General features: G+C 43.1%; 1 protein-coding gene across 2 annotated transcripts in view; it reads right to left on the bottom strand.

The window, feature by feature from the left end:
* Positions 1 to 596: 596 nt before the first annotated feature.
* Positions 597 to 14377, bottom strand: part of LOC124553919 (ankyrin repeat, PH and SEC7 domain containing protein secG-like) — a 63703-nt gene continuing 49922 nt past the window's right edge. For both annotated transcript variants that reach the window (XM_047127944.1, XM_047127943.1), the window contains one exon: positions 597 to 1133. In XM_047127944.1, coding sequence (XP_046983900.1) covers positions 653 to 1133 — 481 coding nt within the window. In that variant the 3' untranslated portion in view covers positions 597 to 652. The remainder of the gene's footprint in view (positions 1134 to 14377) is intronic.

Here is a 14377-nt window from a genome sequence, read left to right on the forward strand (position 1 = left end):
TGGTATTAACATTGGCACATGCATGGGTTGTAGGCTACAGAGGCTCATTGTTAGCAGTGTTTGGTGCACTGTGTGTTCAGACCCACTTGTACTCTGCCCACAGATCGCCGCTTGTCCTGGTTTACGAATCTACCCAGCCTACGACATTCATCCATGATGAGGGGTGGTTGCCCAACCTCAGGACGCCTGGACGTAGCTTCACATTCGTTTCATCACATGCTGAAGACACTCTCCTCGGCACTCCCCAGACAAGTCGTGCAGTATCCGAAATGCTCGAGCTGAACCTCTGGGCAATCACAAACTACCCTCGATCAAACTCAGACAGATTCAACACGCAGACAGCGTGCACACTGATACTAGGAGCACTGTGCAAGTGCATGACTGGCAGCCATTCGTCGCCATGTGGCGCTGCTGCCGCTTTGTTGTGTTTATATTGGTTGTAGGTTGGTGGTCAGAGTGTTCTGGTTGACCAGTGTATGTCTCCCTCTATCATTATTCTTTTGATGTTCCTACAGTAGTTACAAATGTTGCATAAATATGGATACAGAGGACGACTGCAGTTTCTTTGTTTGCATTATTCTAAGACAAATGAAGGGTATTGTCAAAAATCTTCATTTATTTTATTTCACAGACATTTGTGAGGCTGCTAGCTTTATGATAGCACGTCTATCAGCTGCTGGTGGTTGTACTGTCTGGCAATGTCCTGCGGGGTTTTGCCGATGTTATCCACGACCCTCTTGTTGGCCCCTACCTCAAGCAGTGCTGTCACCGCCTCTGCCTGTCCTGTGAATGCCGCAGAGTGCAGCGGCGTCCACCCATCCTCATCCCTGGCGTTGGGATCGGCAGAGGACGCCACCAGCAGCTGCACAAGAGCCGCGTGGCCGTTCAGTGCAGCCCCATGCAGGGGAGTCTGCAGCGAGTTGTCCCTCGCACCCACGTCAGCACCTGCCATTAGCAGACACCTCACTGCCACTGTGTGGCCCCCAGCGGCCGCCCAGTGGAGCGCTGTCTTGTTGTTCTCGTCCGTCGCCCCCAGATCTGCTTTAGCCCTGAGCAGCATCAGTAGCTCCTCCACTGCCCCCTCCTTAGCTGCCTGGATCAGTCTCTGGTCCTTCTCCTCTCCACGAAGGCTCCTGCAAAATACAGAGATATTCTCATACATTACTAGAAACACGAAGACATCATGAAGAAAACAATCGCAGGAGCAGGACTGTGACCTCTGAAAACACATCCATGCAGTGAAAACCAATGAATCTACAATTCTCTCCCTTCTACAGCCCAGAGTAGCCTAAAGTCTTGGTAGTTTAAGATACATTACCACAGCAATATCGTCTTCTCAAATCCTTCATTCACTCCTAATTATATTTCCCACACCGCATCTCTCAAGAAGTTCAGTCGCTACATTTTCTCACATTCATTCCCTACACTAACTTACTTCAAAACCAGATGCTAGTGTTAAGCAGTCACGGACTGTGACCTCTGAAAACACATCCACGCAGTGACAACCAATGAATCTACAATTCTCTCCCTTCTACAGCCCAGAGTAGCCTAAAGTCTTGGTAGTTTAAGATACATAACCACAGCAGTATCGTCTTCTCAAATCCTTCATTCACTCCTAATTATATTTCCCACACCGCATCTCTCAAGAAGTTCAGTCGCTACATTTTCTCACATTCATTCCCTACACTAACTTACTTCAAAACCAGATGCTAGTGTTAAGCAGTCACGGCCCTTGACTGAAAGAGCTACGTCATGCTGCCACTAGTAGTGTTCTGTGTGCACTAATACCTTCTGCCATAAGGAAACGCAGCACAAAAAGCTAATCACATCCCTTGATATTTAAGGAATATTTCCTGTTATGGAGAAAAAATCAGCAGAGTTATTCCCAAATATCCTGAAACAGCTTAATCAAACAGAGAAAGCTACTTTTTATGAGAAAACTGTTTGGTCGAAATATTTCAGATACAGCAGTGAAAGTAACTTTTCTGCTCTGCCCCTATAAAGAAAGACTTTGTAGGCACATAGGTATGCACAAGTGGTCACTTAACAAACAAAGTGCTTGCAAAATAAGAGCACTCACAGATACTATCTATTACACACACACACACACACACACACACACACACACACACGCACACACACACACAATTTGAATATAAATTCTTGCAGTGCTATCTGTCTGTAGGCAACAACAAAATCTGCAGGTTATAATAGCAAATTTATGTTTGTAGCACTTGCCAGATCACGATTCGAAGCTCTGCTCCAAGGAAATCTTGGCCTCCTGAACACGCTGTAGACTTCTTACCATTGATCTATGTCCTCAGAAATGCACCATGTCATTTGCGCGTATCGGATTTACCATAATGAGCCTAACAGATAATAACCACAATCTGATTCTACAAACTTTGTCTTGCATCTCCTTCTGAATAAGACGTAGCAATTTGTTTTTAATCTAAAGGTGATAAAGAACAAATTCATGTTATTATCCTACCACATGACATATTACAGCTGAGAAATCCAGTATCCATCAATCAGTCCACCCCGCTTTCTTGTTCTATGAATACTACATTTATGTGATGTTCCTGATGTAGTTGTTTCGACAGAAAATCATACAGTTCTTATACTTGGAATGGCTGTTAATATTGTGACGAATCTGTGTAACGCTTCTTGACTCTTTCCTGTCGAATGACGATACAGGGAAAGTTATTTGTGAACGACTGCAGTGGCCAACAGCCTGGAAGTGGTTTTGATCTCCACAGTCCTTTACTAGGTATACCCCCAGTGGAGGCTGTGTGCTTTTGCCTGCCTATGGTGTGTGCAGCGGTTCACAGGGACTAACGGTATATGATGGAATACCAGCAAATGGTACTCCTTTTTTTTTTAAATACCACTGATAGAGGTAAAAGTCATATCCACAAATTCAAAAATACCCTACAAATATGATGCAGACCCCAAGCTGTCCAATCGGGCATTGTAATAAGGAGCAGTTAGTATGGTTCACGTGCAGCCGTTTTATCTATGACTCCTGCTGTTGGGATGGTAACCAGATGCAAACTGACTATGATCAGATTTAGTCTACAATGTGCTCCCATTATTACTCTGCAGTTACTGGAACCTGATGAGTTGGCTGCCTCACAATCACGAGATCCCCATACTCCAATTCAACAGATGTTCTGGGTGGACGAGTTTCTGAAAGACTGTATTATCTTTATTGGGGAGTTACAGTTAAAATGAAAGATATTTCTGTATAGCACTGTGGTTGTTTTGCTGTGATTTCTTCACCTCAGCGATATTCAGCGCCACTGATAGAGTTCCAGCGTTTGTGACTGCCACCAGCATTTGTGTGCTCAGTATCGATGTGGTACTAAATGCAGCCTTCGGGAACTGAAACACCACAGCCTTTCTTCTGTTAGCACATGCTGTGGACAGTGGAGGGACTGCTGCTAAATAATTTATTTTATGCATGATGTATGGATTTATAAAGGTTACTGATTTGCATTGTCCGAAATTATCATGTCATAGTCCTTCATCGTGCCAAGCAATACCTTATATTTTTGCTCCCAATTAACTGAGACCATGTTTCTCAGCTTGGGAACTTATGGACGTCCCAATAGGATGTTCTCCTCAATTTATTCAACTTCATGTTTATGTTAGTTTCATGAGCTGATGACCTGACATTTTTTTTACAATTACTCCCCCCCCCCTTGTCACTTAGACGTATCTACTTAAAACTTATTTCATTTCACGCAGATCTTCCTACTTGTAGGTCCGCAAACTGATTTCATTCCTGAGATATCGTCCTCATGCTGGAAATCTCAAGTGTTTTAAGTGTTTAGAGAAGTGTTTCCACATCATTTGCGTGTGATGTTGCTGACAGCAGCCGTATTTGACGAATCAGGCTTTTAATTTACAGTATTATAGCAACCTACATCATATTTGTCACCTGTTCACTAAATCTCATTTTTCTCATAGCCATAGTAACTAAAACATTAAATAAATCATTCAAGTTGTCAAAATCCAAGCAAAATATGCTACTTGTGATTTGTAGATTGAGGTGAGATTCAGAATGTATTTGTACATTCCGCAATGGATATGACCTGCTTTTAACTGCTGTAGCACAGTGTTTCTATGGGGTTAGATTCCCTTTCAGAAGCAATTTTAGTGCACTGTTTTGTAAGAATGTCGATTTTGTAGTCAGAATTGAGTAATAGTATCAATATAGAATATTGAGGTGATGATCCATTTTACTTCTTTTGGGAGAGCACCATCAGCCTGTCAATAAAATCGTAAGAATTACTGGTTTGATTAAAAGCTCGTGCATGTGAAAAAACTATGTGACAATTTTCGCAGATAACTGCTCAAAAAAGTCCAAAAGTATTCTATGAATGTTCTCTTGTTTATCGTTGATGATATTTGGCAAAATCGAGTAGTCCACTCTCGTTATCCGCCACAGTAATTTCATCTGCAACGATATCCTCCAGATGCTCTACTTTTTGTGTCGCCTCGTTTTCTCTGTAGGCTCGTACCATGGGAAGCAAGCAGAGGACCTTGTTTGCTGGCCGGTATCCTCACAAACTGCATACATGTATTAACGGGGTTCTATATTCACAGGAACAAGAAGTTACTTAACTTCAGATAGTCCAGGTGTTGTGGTATAAGCTCTTCTGTAACAGTTCACATTGGCCACACTCATGTTGAAGTACCAGTCCATTATGTACGATACTGTGGTACTTCGCTGTGACTGAAGGGTCGATTCGTTGACTCATTGGACAACTGACTGACTGGCCCTTCGGTCCCTGGCGGCGATCTAAATACTGATGGTCTACACGGCGTTGGCGGCGCGTTTCTAGCGCGTTTGTCTTTGGCCTCTCTCCTGATAGGCACACTTTCTCCAGTATCTATTATAGATCTTCTTGCAACCTCTGTGCCACGTGGAGCGCTGGCGCCAGCTTACGCCAGCACACTAGTTGTCTCTGGATTCACATCTGGGGTGGTGTGATGCCTAAAGAATCTTGTACATAATTTCTCGCAAGATCTGAAGTTGCATTCCGTCCTCACGCGTTAACAGTTCTGTTGGTGCCTGCACTGCCATTTTAGTCTCCAATCTAATCTGTAATGCTGATGTTTGGTCTTCACTGTCATTCTTTCTCACAGCGGCTTACCTCGTTTCTAATATTAATGGTGATATATTGGTAATAGAAATTGTCCGCTTAGTCTTCAAAAATAATTAGTTTGTTATTTCATTGTTTGTACATGTCATGGAGGCACATAGAATAACATTCATTCGTGTTTTTCTGTCATCTTTCATGACAATGCGGTTCCTGTGTTAACAGTTTGTCATCATTTGCACAATGCTACGTTAAAACGATCTCGTGAAACAGAGATGTTTTCATTCAGTACATCCTTGTGCCATGGTATCTTTTTCGTCGTTGGAGGTCGATCAATACGCGATGAGAGCAGCCATGTCTATGTGCAGATTAAAGAATTCGCTTCATCTGTGGGCCAGCAGTTTGTGAATGTGGAGCTGGCGTCCAATAATATCCCAGATGTGTTCCACAAGGTTCAGATTGATTAATTTCGCAGTCAGTACATATGTGTCAGTCCACTATCATGCTCCTCAAATTACTGCACCACAGTTATGATATGGGCTGTTGCTCTACTGCGAGATTCAATCGCCTTTGCGAAAAACACGAAGCATCATAGAATGTATATCCTGCCCAGCCTTGAGAATGGCAGGGTGTGCTCCTGTCGAAATATCGGCGGTGTTCGACGATGTCACCTGGAAGCAAACCCGTAAGTTACTTGAACATTCAATTCGCCGTGAAAAGTTAAGGTGTCACAATGTTCATGTAGTCTGCAGCTGCTACGCATCCTTTGATTACTACCTCTGGTGCCACAAAAGCCTAAGTGAATGTCCACCAGAGCTTAATATTGCCCCCACCATACCGAATTCATGGTGCAGTGTTGTCTCATGTAACTGTTCGCCTGGATGACAGTGCATATGGACACGACTATCGACCTAGTGTAACATGAAACGTGATTCACCGACCAGACGGCAGACGGCACGTGTCCATTGATCTGTGGTCCCATCTTAGTGACCCTGTGTGCATTGCAACCGCAACTGACGACGCCACTGTGTGAACGTGGGAATATCCAGGATTCGTCTGCTATGGAGCCGCAAGTTCAACAGTGTATGCAGAAAGGTGAGCTCGAAACCACTTGTCCCCACAACAGCATTGATCTCTTTTGACAGATGTGCCACGGGTCGATACCTATCCAAGTTTACGGAGCGGGCAAGCCAGGTACCTCCACTTTCTAAGATGGGTCATCGATGCCCAACACCTTGTCGTTTACTCTACAGTACTTCAACCAATCTCTATAAGTACTATCGATAGTAGTGAGTAACAAGCTTCGCCATTTCTGAGACACTCGTTACCAGACGCAGGGCCATCACAAACTGCCCTTTGTTAAAATCACCTATATAGATCACATTACCAACATGCGCCTGCAATGTCACTAAATTCTTCCCTATTCGTCTCTCCTCCAATAATTTACTTTCTTTGCCACGTGACTTCCTGCAACGCGAACAGGAAACATTCAACATCGCGGTCTCATCAGTAAGTGTCTATATTCTCTATAAGTCCGCCTGCTTAGCTGGATGGTAACATGCTTCCCTCCGATGCAGCAGGCTGGCGTTCGATTCCCGGCTGGGTTGGAGATTTTCTTCGCTCATGGACTAGGTGTTGTGTTGTCCTCATCATCATTTCATCCTCATCACCGGTGCACATGTAGCCCAATATGGCGTCGACTGAATTAAGACTTGCATTGAAGGCTGGTCTTCCCTGGATGAGGCCTCCCAGCCAACAATGCTAGACGCTCATTTCCATTTTTTTCCATATAATCCTGCTGTGGGCTGTTGTATAAGTACAATGAAATTCAAACATTGTGTATATCCGAAGATTTTATCTCATTAACATTAAGGTTTGGCATCTGTATCTCTTTGAGTATCACGCCGTTTAAATGTTGCCCTAATGACAGAGCTGGGTCAAAGATATTAGCTGTGTATTTCCACTTATTCTATTTTCTATAGACGAGTGTGAAATTTTTTAACTAATAACAGATTCTGCAGCCATGCCACTAAGCCTGTTCCGTCTTTCAAAACTGTTGATGTATTACAGTTTATTCCATCTCTAAATGAAATTTCCTTCTCACCCACGTCAGCTAGGTTACTTACCGTGCAATGACCAAGTATTTGGTTCTTATTGGCTTCTTCTTGTAAGGAAATTGTATATAATGTTTATGTGTAAACATGTCTGCCTACATAGCTGAGTGGTCACCATATCTGGAGGTATGTAGAAGACATGGGGTTGATTTCTGGTACTGCCCAGGATATTCCCTTGCTGAGAGCCCTGGGATGAAATGCAGTCAGCCTCATGATGCCAACTAACTATGTGTGTGTGTGTGTGTGGGTGTGTGTGTGTGTGTGTGTGTGTGTGTGTGAATCCCTAAGGGATGAAACTGTTGAGGTCATCGGTCCCTAGACGTACACTCTCCTTAAACTTATGCTAAGAGCAACACACACCCATGCTCTAGAGTGGACTCGAACCTCTGGAGTGAGTGGCCGCATTATCTGTGCATGGCGCCTCAAACAGTGCGGCCATGCCATGAGGCAACTGACTGAGACATACCGGCTCTGACGTCTAGGGAGCCGGCAACAGCTGGAGACCATTTTGCTGACACCACACTCCTCCGATTTGTCCATCAAGGTCAGAACACGGAGCTTCGCTTTCTTGCGCAAACATTCTTTTTCATTGTTTGTATTTTTACTTACGATTGGATAGGTTTTATTTTTAAAACACTTTGTTTTAGTCTTCCAACGCCTGTAAGATGTTCTAATGGTCCACACGACACTCTACCGCCCACCAGGGACGAAAATCTTGACATTATTTTTGCTGTACAGAATTATTCTTCAAGGCATCATTCCTACATACTCTTCCTCAACATATCTCCTACTATCCAAACTGATATTCCATGACTCATTGCCAACCAATTTTTCATTCCATTTTCAAACTACTGAGCTATGTTTTCCAAAATGATTTTCTTAGCCTTATTGCCAACGAATTTATCGCTCCTTTTGTAAACTGCTGTGCCAGTTAGTTTTATTTTCTGTTGTAACTCATATTTCCTCCTCGGGGTAATCCGCTCATGGTTTTTTCGCTTTTTGGTGACCTGTTGTGGTTGCTTCCTGGAAGTTTTCTTTATTTTTTGTATGGTGTTCTTGTGGTGTAAAGTGCTTCCGTTGTCATGTCTAATTTCTGACTGAAGTCGAGTTTAACATTGATTATTGTGTTTCAGGTAAATATAACTCTTTGTTTTCTTTCGTTGACCGCTTTCATGACTTTTTGTGAAGTATTCCTCGCGATGTTGCATCTCTTTAATCTCTTCCATTATATTTCCTTCTTGTTTGTTGTATCATGCAACTTCTCTTGTGGCAAATAATTCACACTGTCTCCATGTGCCCACTTTAACGAATACCTGGCAGCGTCCTGTTCCGTTCTGTCTCTTCCATATCTATCTGGTGTGATATGTGCCTATCTATCCTCATGAGGCTTTTAAATGTACAAGTACATGAGATCGGCTAGCCACACATGGTTGATGGTACTATGTAATCAAGACTAGAATTCCTTGAATCACTGCATAGGAGAGACTACGTTTTTTTTCTTTTTTTTTTTTTTAAATCCAGCCAAACATATCTTACTATGCACTTATTAAAGTAAAAACATTTATTTAGATCCCATATTACCCCCTGACCAAAGTAGTATCAGAGACTATTGTATTATGCGGTACTTAATTGTTCAATTCACTAGGCATGTTGATTACCGTCAGTGTTGTCAGTTCTGGGCCTGGTACCCAATGCATTTTCTGTAATATTAAGATGAACAGCATTGGCGATGACGTGATGTTGGGATCCGATATTCACTGTAAGATTGATGTATTATTCATAAAGCCAAATATTGGTGTCCACCGCATTGATTTAAAAAAAAAAGGTAAGTCATCATTAGGATGTATTTACGTAGAAACTGCTGTGCAATGAATAAAGGAACTGTAGTCAGGACATCTGTGAAAGCCCCTCAGCTGTAGGGGGTGTTTACAACTGGTCAGATGCATATTGACGCAAACATCTCCATTCACCGACAACCACAATAGGACTGCCTGGACTTCCTCATTATGACGAGCAGCTGCCTTAACTGTCAGGCATTCTGAGCGTGACTAGCCAGACTCCAATATCCATTGAGTCTGATCTTTCAATGAAAGATTTCTGAACACTACCAACAGAGGACCTCACATACATCTCCTATAGTATGGTAGGCCAGCGCTTTCCACTGACTCTGCCCTCCCATTGGTGCCATTATCTCACTCCCTGTGGGGCAACTGCTTGTGATAAGCAGGAGATATACATACATGTACGGTACAACATGGAAGTGTCTGAAAGCATGATTTAAAGGAAAGTATGCGAAATACACGCAGTTAAAGACACATGCAGCACAATATGGCATATCTTAATTACACTGTGGTATGTTGCTTTCTTTGTATTTCCACTCTCCTTATTCCTTCAACATTTCCTTTCGTGAATAGCCATGGACTTATTTTAACATACATTTGTTCCCATAATGTCAAAGTTTCGTGGGGATGCAATGCGTAAAAACCGTGTTCCAAATCTATTCCCTGTAGATTAATTTGGAAGATAGAAAACTATAATTGAAAACAAAAATGCCCTCCAACACACAAGTACTTTCACTATCATTGGAGAGGAAATTTAGTTTCGTAGCAGCTTTCTTGTGTAACTGCACTGATTGACTCACTTGTGTTCTGAAGTGAATGTAAGACACACCGAAAGCATTGAAGAATGTGCGTAATTACTTTTCTCCTTGCCTACTCTAACGATGAGAACCATAACTCCAGCTTTATCAAAAACGCGACAAAGTGGCATTAGACTTTGTGAGAAAAACACTTGGTTAATGCCACACAGGTTGCACTGTGAAGGCTGACAAAGCGCACGTGATGTGATGGTAGCGGAGAGACGGCGGCGCACTCAGACTGGGGACTGGTCTGGGGGGTCGTGGGGAGACCACCTGTGCCACCTGTGACAGGAAGCCGCCATGGTCGCTGTGGGGCTGAGAGGTGGGGGTAGTGCTGCCGTCTCCAGTGACTGGGAGTTGCAGAGAGTCCCTGCCTGGGAGTGTGTATCACATGGAGAATAGAGGGCAGCTTACTGGAGATGGATCCTACACATGAATAGTAGAACACGCACTGACAACGATAGTAGGGGGTTCAGTAAGATGGATGACTTACAATTGAGCTAATCAGTTTACACAATTTCATGACTTCCTCTTACCAGCAGCTCAGCACAGGAAACAATAGTCTGTACAAAATAAATCACATGTGAAAGGTGCATGCAAGGGGCTGGAGTGATACCAAAACTATTGGACCGCATGTTTTCAATATATAAGAAGGTAAATCACACAGATATTGGAATGGAAAAAACCATTTAGTGGACTTAACGTGGTTCAGTGATCATCAGATTTTGTAGCGTGTATGTTAGGGATCAGGAACCAGACTTTAGGAAGCACAGATGGTAAACATCAGTGCTAAAAAAATTTCTTTGTGTTATTTCGTGCCTTTTGTCTCGAATAATAACATCTAAATCAACTCAAAATACGAAAAACTGGAAACAAATATAGGAAAGGTTGCATTACACCAGTGATACTAAGTTGTGCGAAGCTGTTAGCATTTGCAATGTCTCTTCCTGAAACTTTTGCTTGCCCAATGCCAGCAACGCTCCCGTGCTATGAGAGCACACAGGGGCTGGAACTGGTTCTGCCCTGGGACCATAATGGCGACAGCGTCAGTTTCCACACTCCTGTGTGTCACGTCGGCCAGTGGATACACGACAAACAGCACAGTAGCTGTGTGGGAGTCACCACTGGGCCATGCGGATGCCGCACCACAAAAGGAAGCGACCTCTGTGTCCGTCCACAGTGGGGGCCACCTGAAGGCTACACATCACTCCAGCACAGAGACTAGAGCTAGCCAAGACAACGTTTCCGTTATACCAATCGCTGCTACTTGTCAAAGTCGTAATTTACATATGATACAGTGCAAACATTGATCGTTGCATACTACAAATAGATGTACAAAACCTAGCAATTAAATTTTATGAGCTTACAGCTGTATCTAAGCGTTACAATTCCATGAGTTTTCGACAAAGTGCCTTTCTGGCACTGTCCAGTAACAACTGTCTGCAGTAAGAAGTTTTCCATTACACGATGAAGTGGGCAGACAGCGAATACATATGATCTCTTCAAATTGCAACATGGTTTTAACTGTTCTATAATATAAAGCAAATGTGGTAATAATAGAAGACAATTACTGATTTTTCAAATAGATAAGCACAGTTTGCACATGCATCGTGAATGGAGAGAAATAAATGGGGAATGAAAGATGTGCTATTAAATTTCCTATGGAGCCAAAGAAAGATGTAGAAATCGACTGCAACAGCCAGTTTGTTCTTACAAGTCAGAATTTCGAACATTATTTTACACGCAGATGACACCGCCAGATTTCGTTGTAGCTCTGTTAACGTACACCTCATTCGAGCACAACTGTTGCTCTGTGACTGGGAAAGCGGATACAAAAGCCCATTACTGTTGATCGTGTTGAGTATTGTTACCAGGCCTCGTAGACTGTATAAGGGCCGTGAGCAGACTCAGATGTTCAGTGATCAGTTTTAAGGCTGCAGAGATGCTTTGTACGCATGCTGAAGCATTATAAGCAGCTAGCGATTTGTAAGTGACCTCATTCTGGGTCTCCATTTCGCTGGTTGGTTGAACTGTGCAATAATCACATTTTGCGGCATTCATATATTACAGTGGCCCAATGTTTAGTTGCATGGGAACATACTGATTATCGACAATCCTGTAGACCACATCTGAACAACCGAATGGAAGATCACCATCGACCTCGTCGTAACCCATTCATATCTATGCCTGCCAGCCAAGACCAAGTGATGGACTAAAATCAAATGCCTCTCTTATCCATATCGTTGTTCAGAGGGTTATCTATTCATTTATACACTGAAGAGGCAAAGAAACTGATACTTCTGCCTAAGTTCGTCTAGGGCCCCAGCGAGCATGCAGAAATATCGCACAAACATGACGTTGCATGGACTCGACTAATGTCTGACGTTGTGCTGCATGGAACTGACAACATGAATCCTGCAGGGCTGTACATAAATCCGTAAGAGTACGAGGGGTCGTCTCTTCTGAACCGCACATTGCAAGGGATCCCATATATGCTCAATAATGTTCGCGTCTAGCGAGTTTGGTGGCCAGTGGAACTGTTTAAACTGAGAAGAGTGTTTCTGGAGACACTCTGTAGCAATTCTAGACGTGCAAGGTGTCGCACTGTCCTCCTGGATTTGCCCAAGTCCGTTGGAATGAACAATGGATATGAATGGATGCAGGTGATCTGACAGGATGTTTACATACGTGTCACCTGTTAGAGTCTTACCTAGATATATCAGAGGTCCCATATCACTCAAACTGCTCACTCCACACACCATAATAGAGCCTCCAACAGCTTGAACAGTCACCTGCTGATATTCAGGGTCCATGGATTCATGAGGTTCTCTCCATACCCTTCACGTCCAACCGCTTGATACAATTTGAAACGACTTTCGTCCGACCAGACAACATATTTCCAGTAGTGAACAGTCCAATGTCAGCATTGACGGACCCAGGCGAGGCGTAAAGCCTTGTGTCGTGCAGTCGTCAAGAATGCATTAGTGGGCCTTCGGGTCTGAAAGCCCATACCGATGATGTCTCGTTGTATGGTTCGCACACTGACACTTGTTGACGGCCCAGCGTTGGAATCTGAGAAATTTGCGGAAGGATTGCACTCCTGTCATTTTGAACGATCCTCTTCAGTTGTCGTTGGTTCCATTCTTGCAGGATCTTTTCCAGCTGCAGCTATGTCAGAGAGTTGGTATTTTGCCAGATTTCTGATATTCACGGCGCAGTTGTGGAGCGGTCGTAAGGGGAAATTGCCCACTTCATCGCTACGATGGAGATAGTGTCACATCGCTCGCGCGCGAACCATAACATCTCGTTCAAACTCTCTTAAATCTTGATAACCTGCCATTGTAGCAATAGTAACCGATCTAACAATTGTGCGAGGCACTTGTGTCTTATATAGGCGTTGCCAATTCCTGTGCTGTATGCTGCCTGTTTATGTATCTCTGTATTTGATTACACATGCCTATATCAGTTTCTTTGACGGTTCAGTGTATATTTATCATCTTCCTCTTTCTTAAAGCCAATAACCGAGTACTTCATGTAAGTAACTTTTCATGATAATCTTTCATGTGTACTCACTTTTTCTACTCTGAGAATTAAAATGAGTTCAGAATATCAATCATACAACTTTTTTTATTATTCTTACTTCTTTGTGCCATTATGCCTGCAACATTTAGATGCTACACATCTGCTGCTTGACATGGGGTTTTTCTATGGCCTATATTTCCTCTCACACTTTTTTTATTCCTTTAGAGTTACAGAAAAAGTCAATAGCTTTTAGTTATTTCGAATTATTTTGCCAAATTTTACAGTTTTCTTTATATCAACGGCTATCAGCACTGTAACGACTGCTTATACAACTACTGAAATAGTAAACGATGTTACCATCATACTATAAAAATACCCTATTGCTGTTACTACCATCTTGAATTTTCTTCAGCAACTACTACTGCTGCTGTTGCTGCTACTGCTACTACTGATATCATAACTGACAGTTGGGTAACTAATACTAATGTATGATTTCTACCACGATTACACATGATAAAGTTAAGGTTAGTCACATTCAGAGAACAGAGAACTAGCATGGTCCATAGAGTATGTTTGGCGTTTCTCTTTTCTGTAGTGTGTGTTGGTTGGTTGTGTTGGGGAAGGAGACCAGACAGCAAGGTCATCGGTCTCATCGGATTAGGGAAGGACAGGGAAGGAAGTCGGCCGTGCCCTTTGAAAAGAACCATCCCGGCATTTGCCTGCAGCGATTTAGGGAAATCACGGAAAACCTAAATCAGGATGGCCGGACGCGGGATTGAACCGTCGTCCTCCCGAATGCGAGTCCAGTATCTAACCACTGCGCCACCTCGCTCGGTGTAGTGTGTGATGGACACATATACAGTTTACTTCTAATGGGCTGTTTATGTTATCTCTCTAGATTTGCTAGCAGACCGGCCACTCCAATGTGTTCAGACAAATTTTGCTCGAGGAACCATGAGGAGAGTGTGGCCACATCTAACGGCACTGTACAAAGG

Source organism: Schistocerca americana, chromosome 11, assembly GCF_021461395.2.
Source record: "Schistocerca americana isolate TAMUIC-IGC-003095 chromosome 11, iqSchAmer2.1, whole genome shotgun sequence".
Lineage (NCBI taxonomy): Eukaryota > Metazoa > Arthropoda > Insecta > Orthoptera > Acrididae > Schistocerca > Schistocerca americana.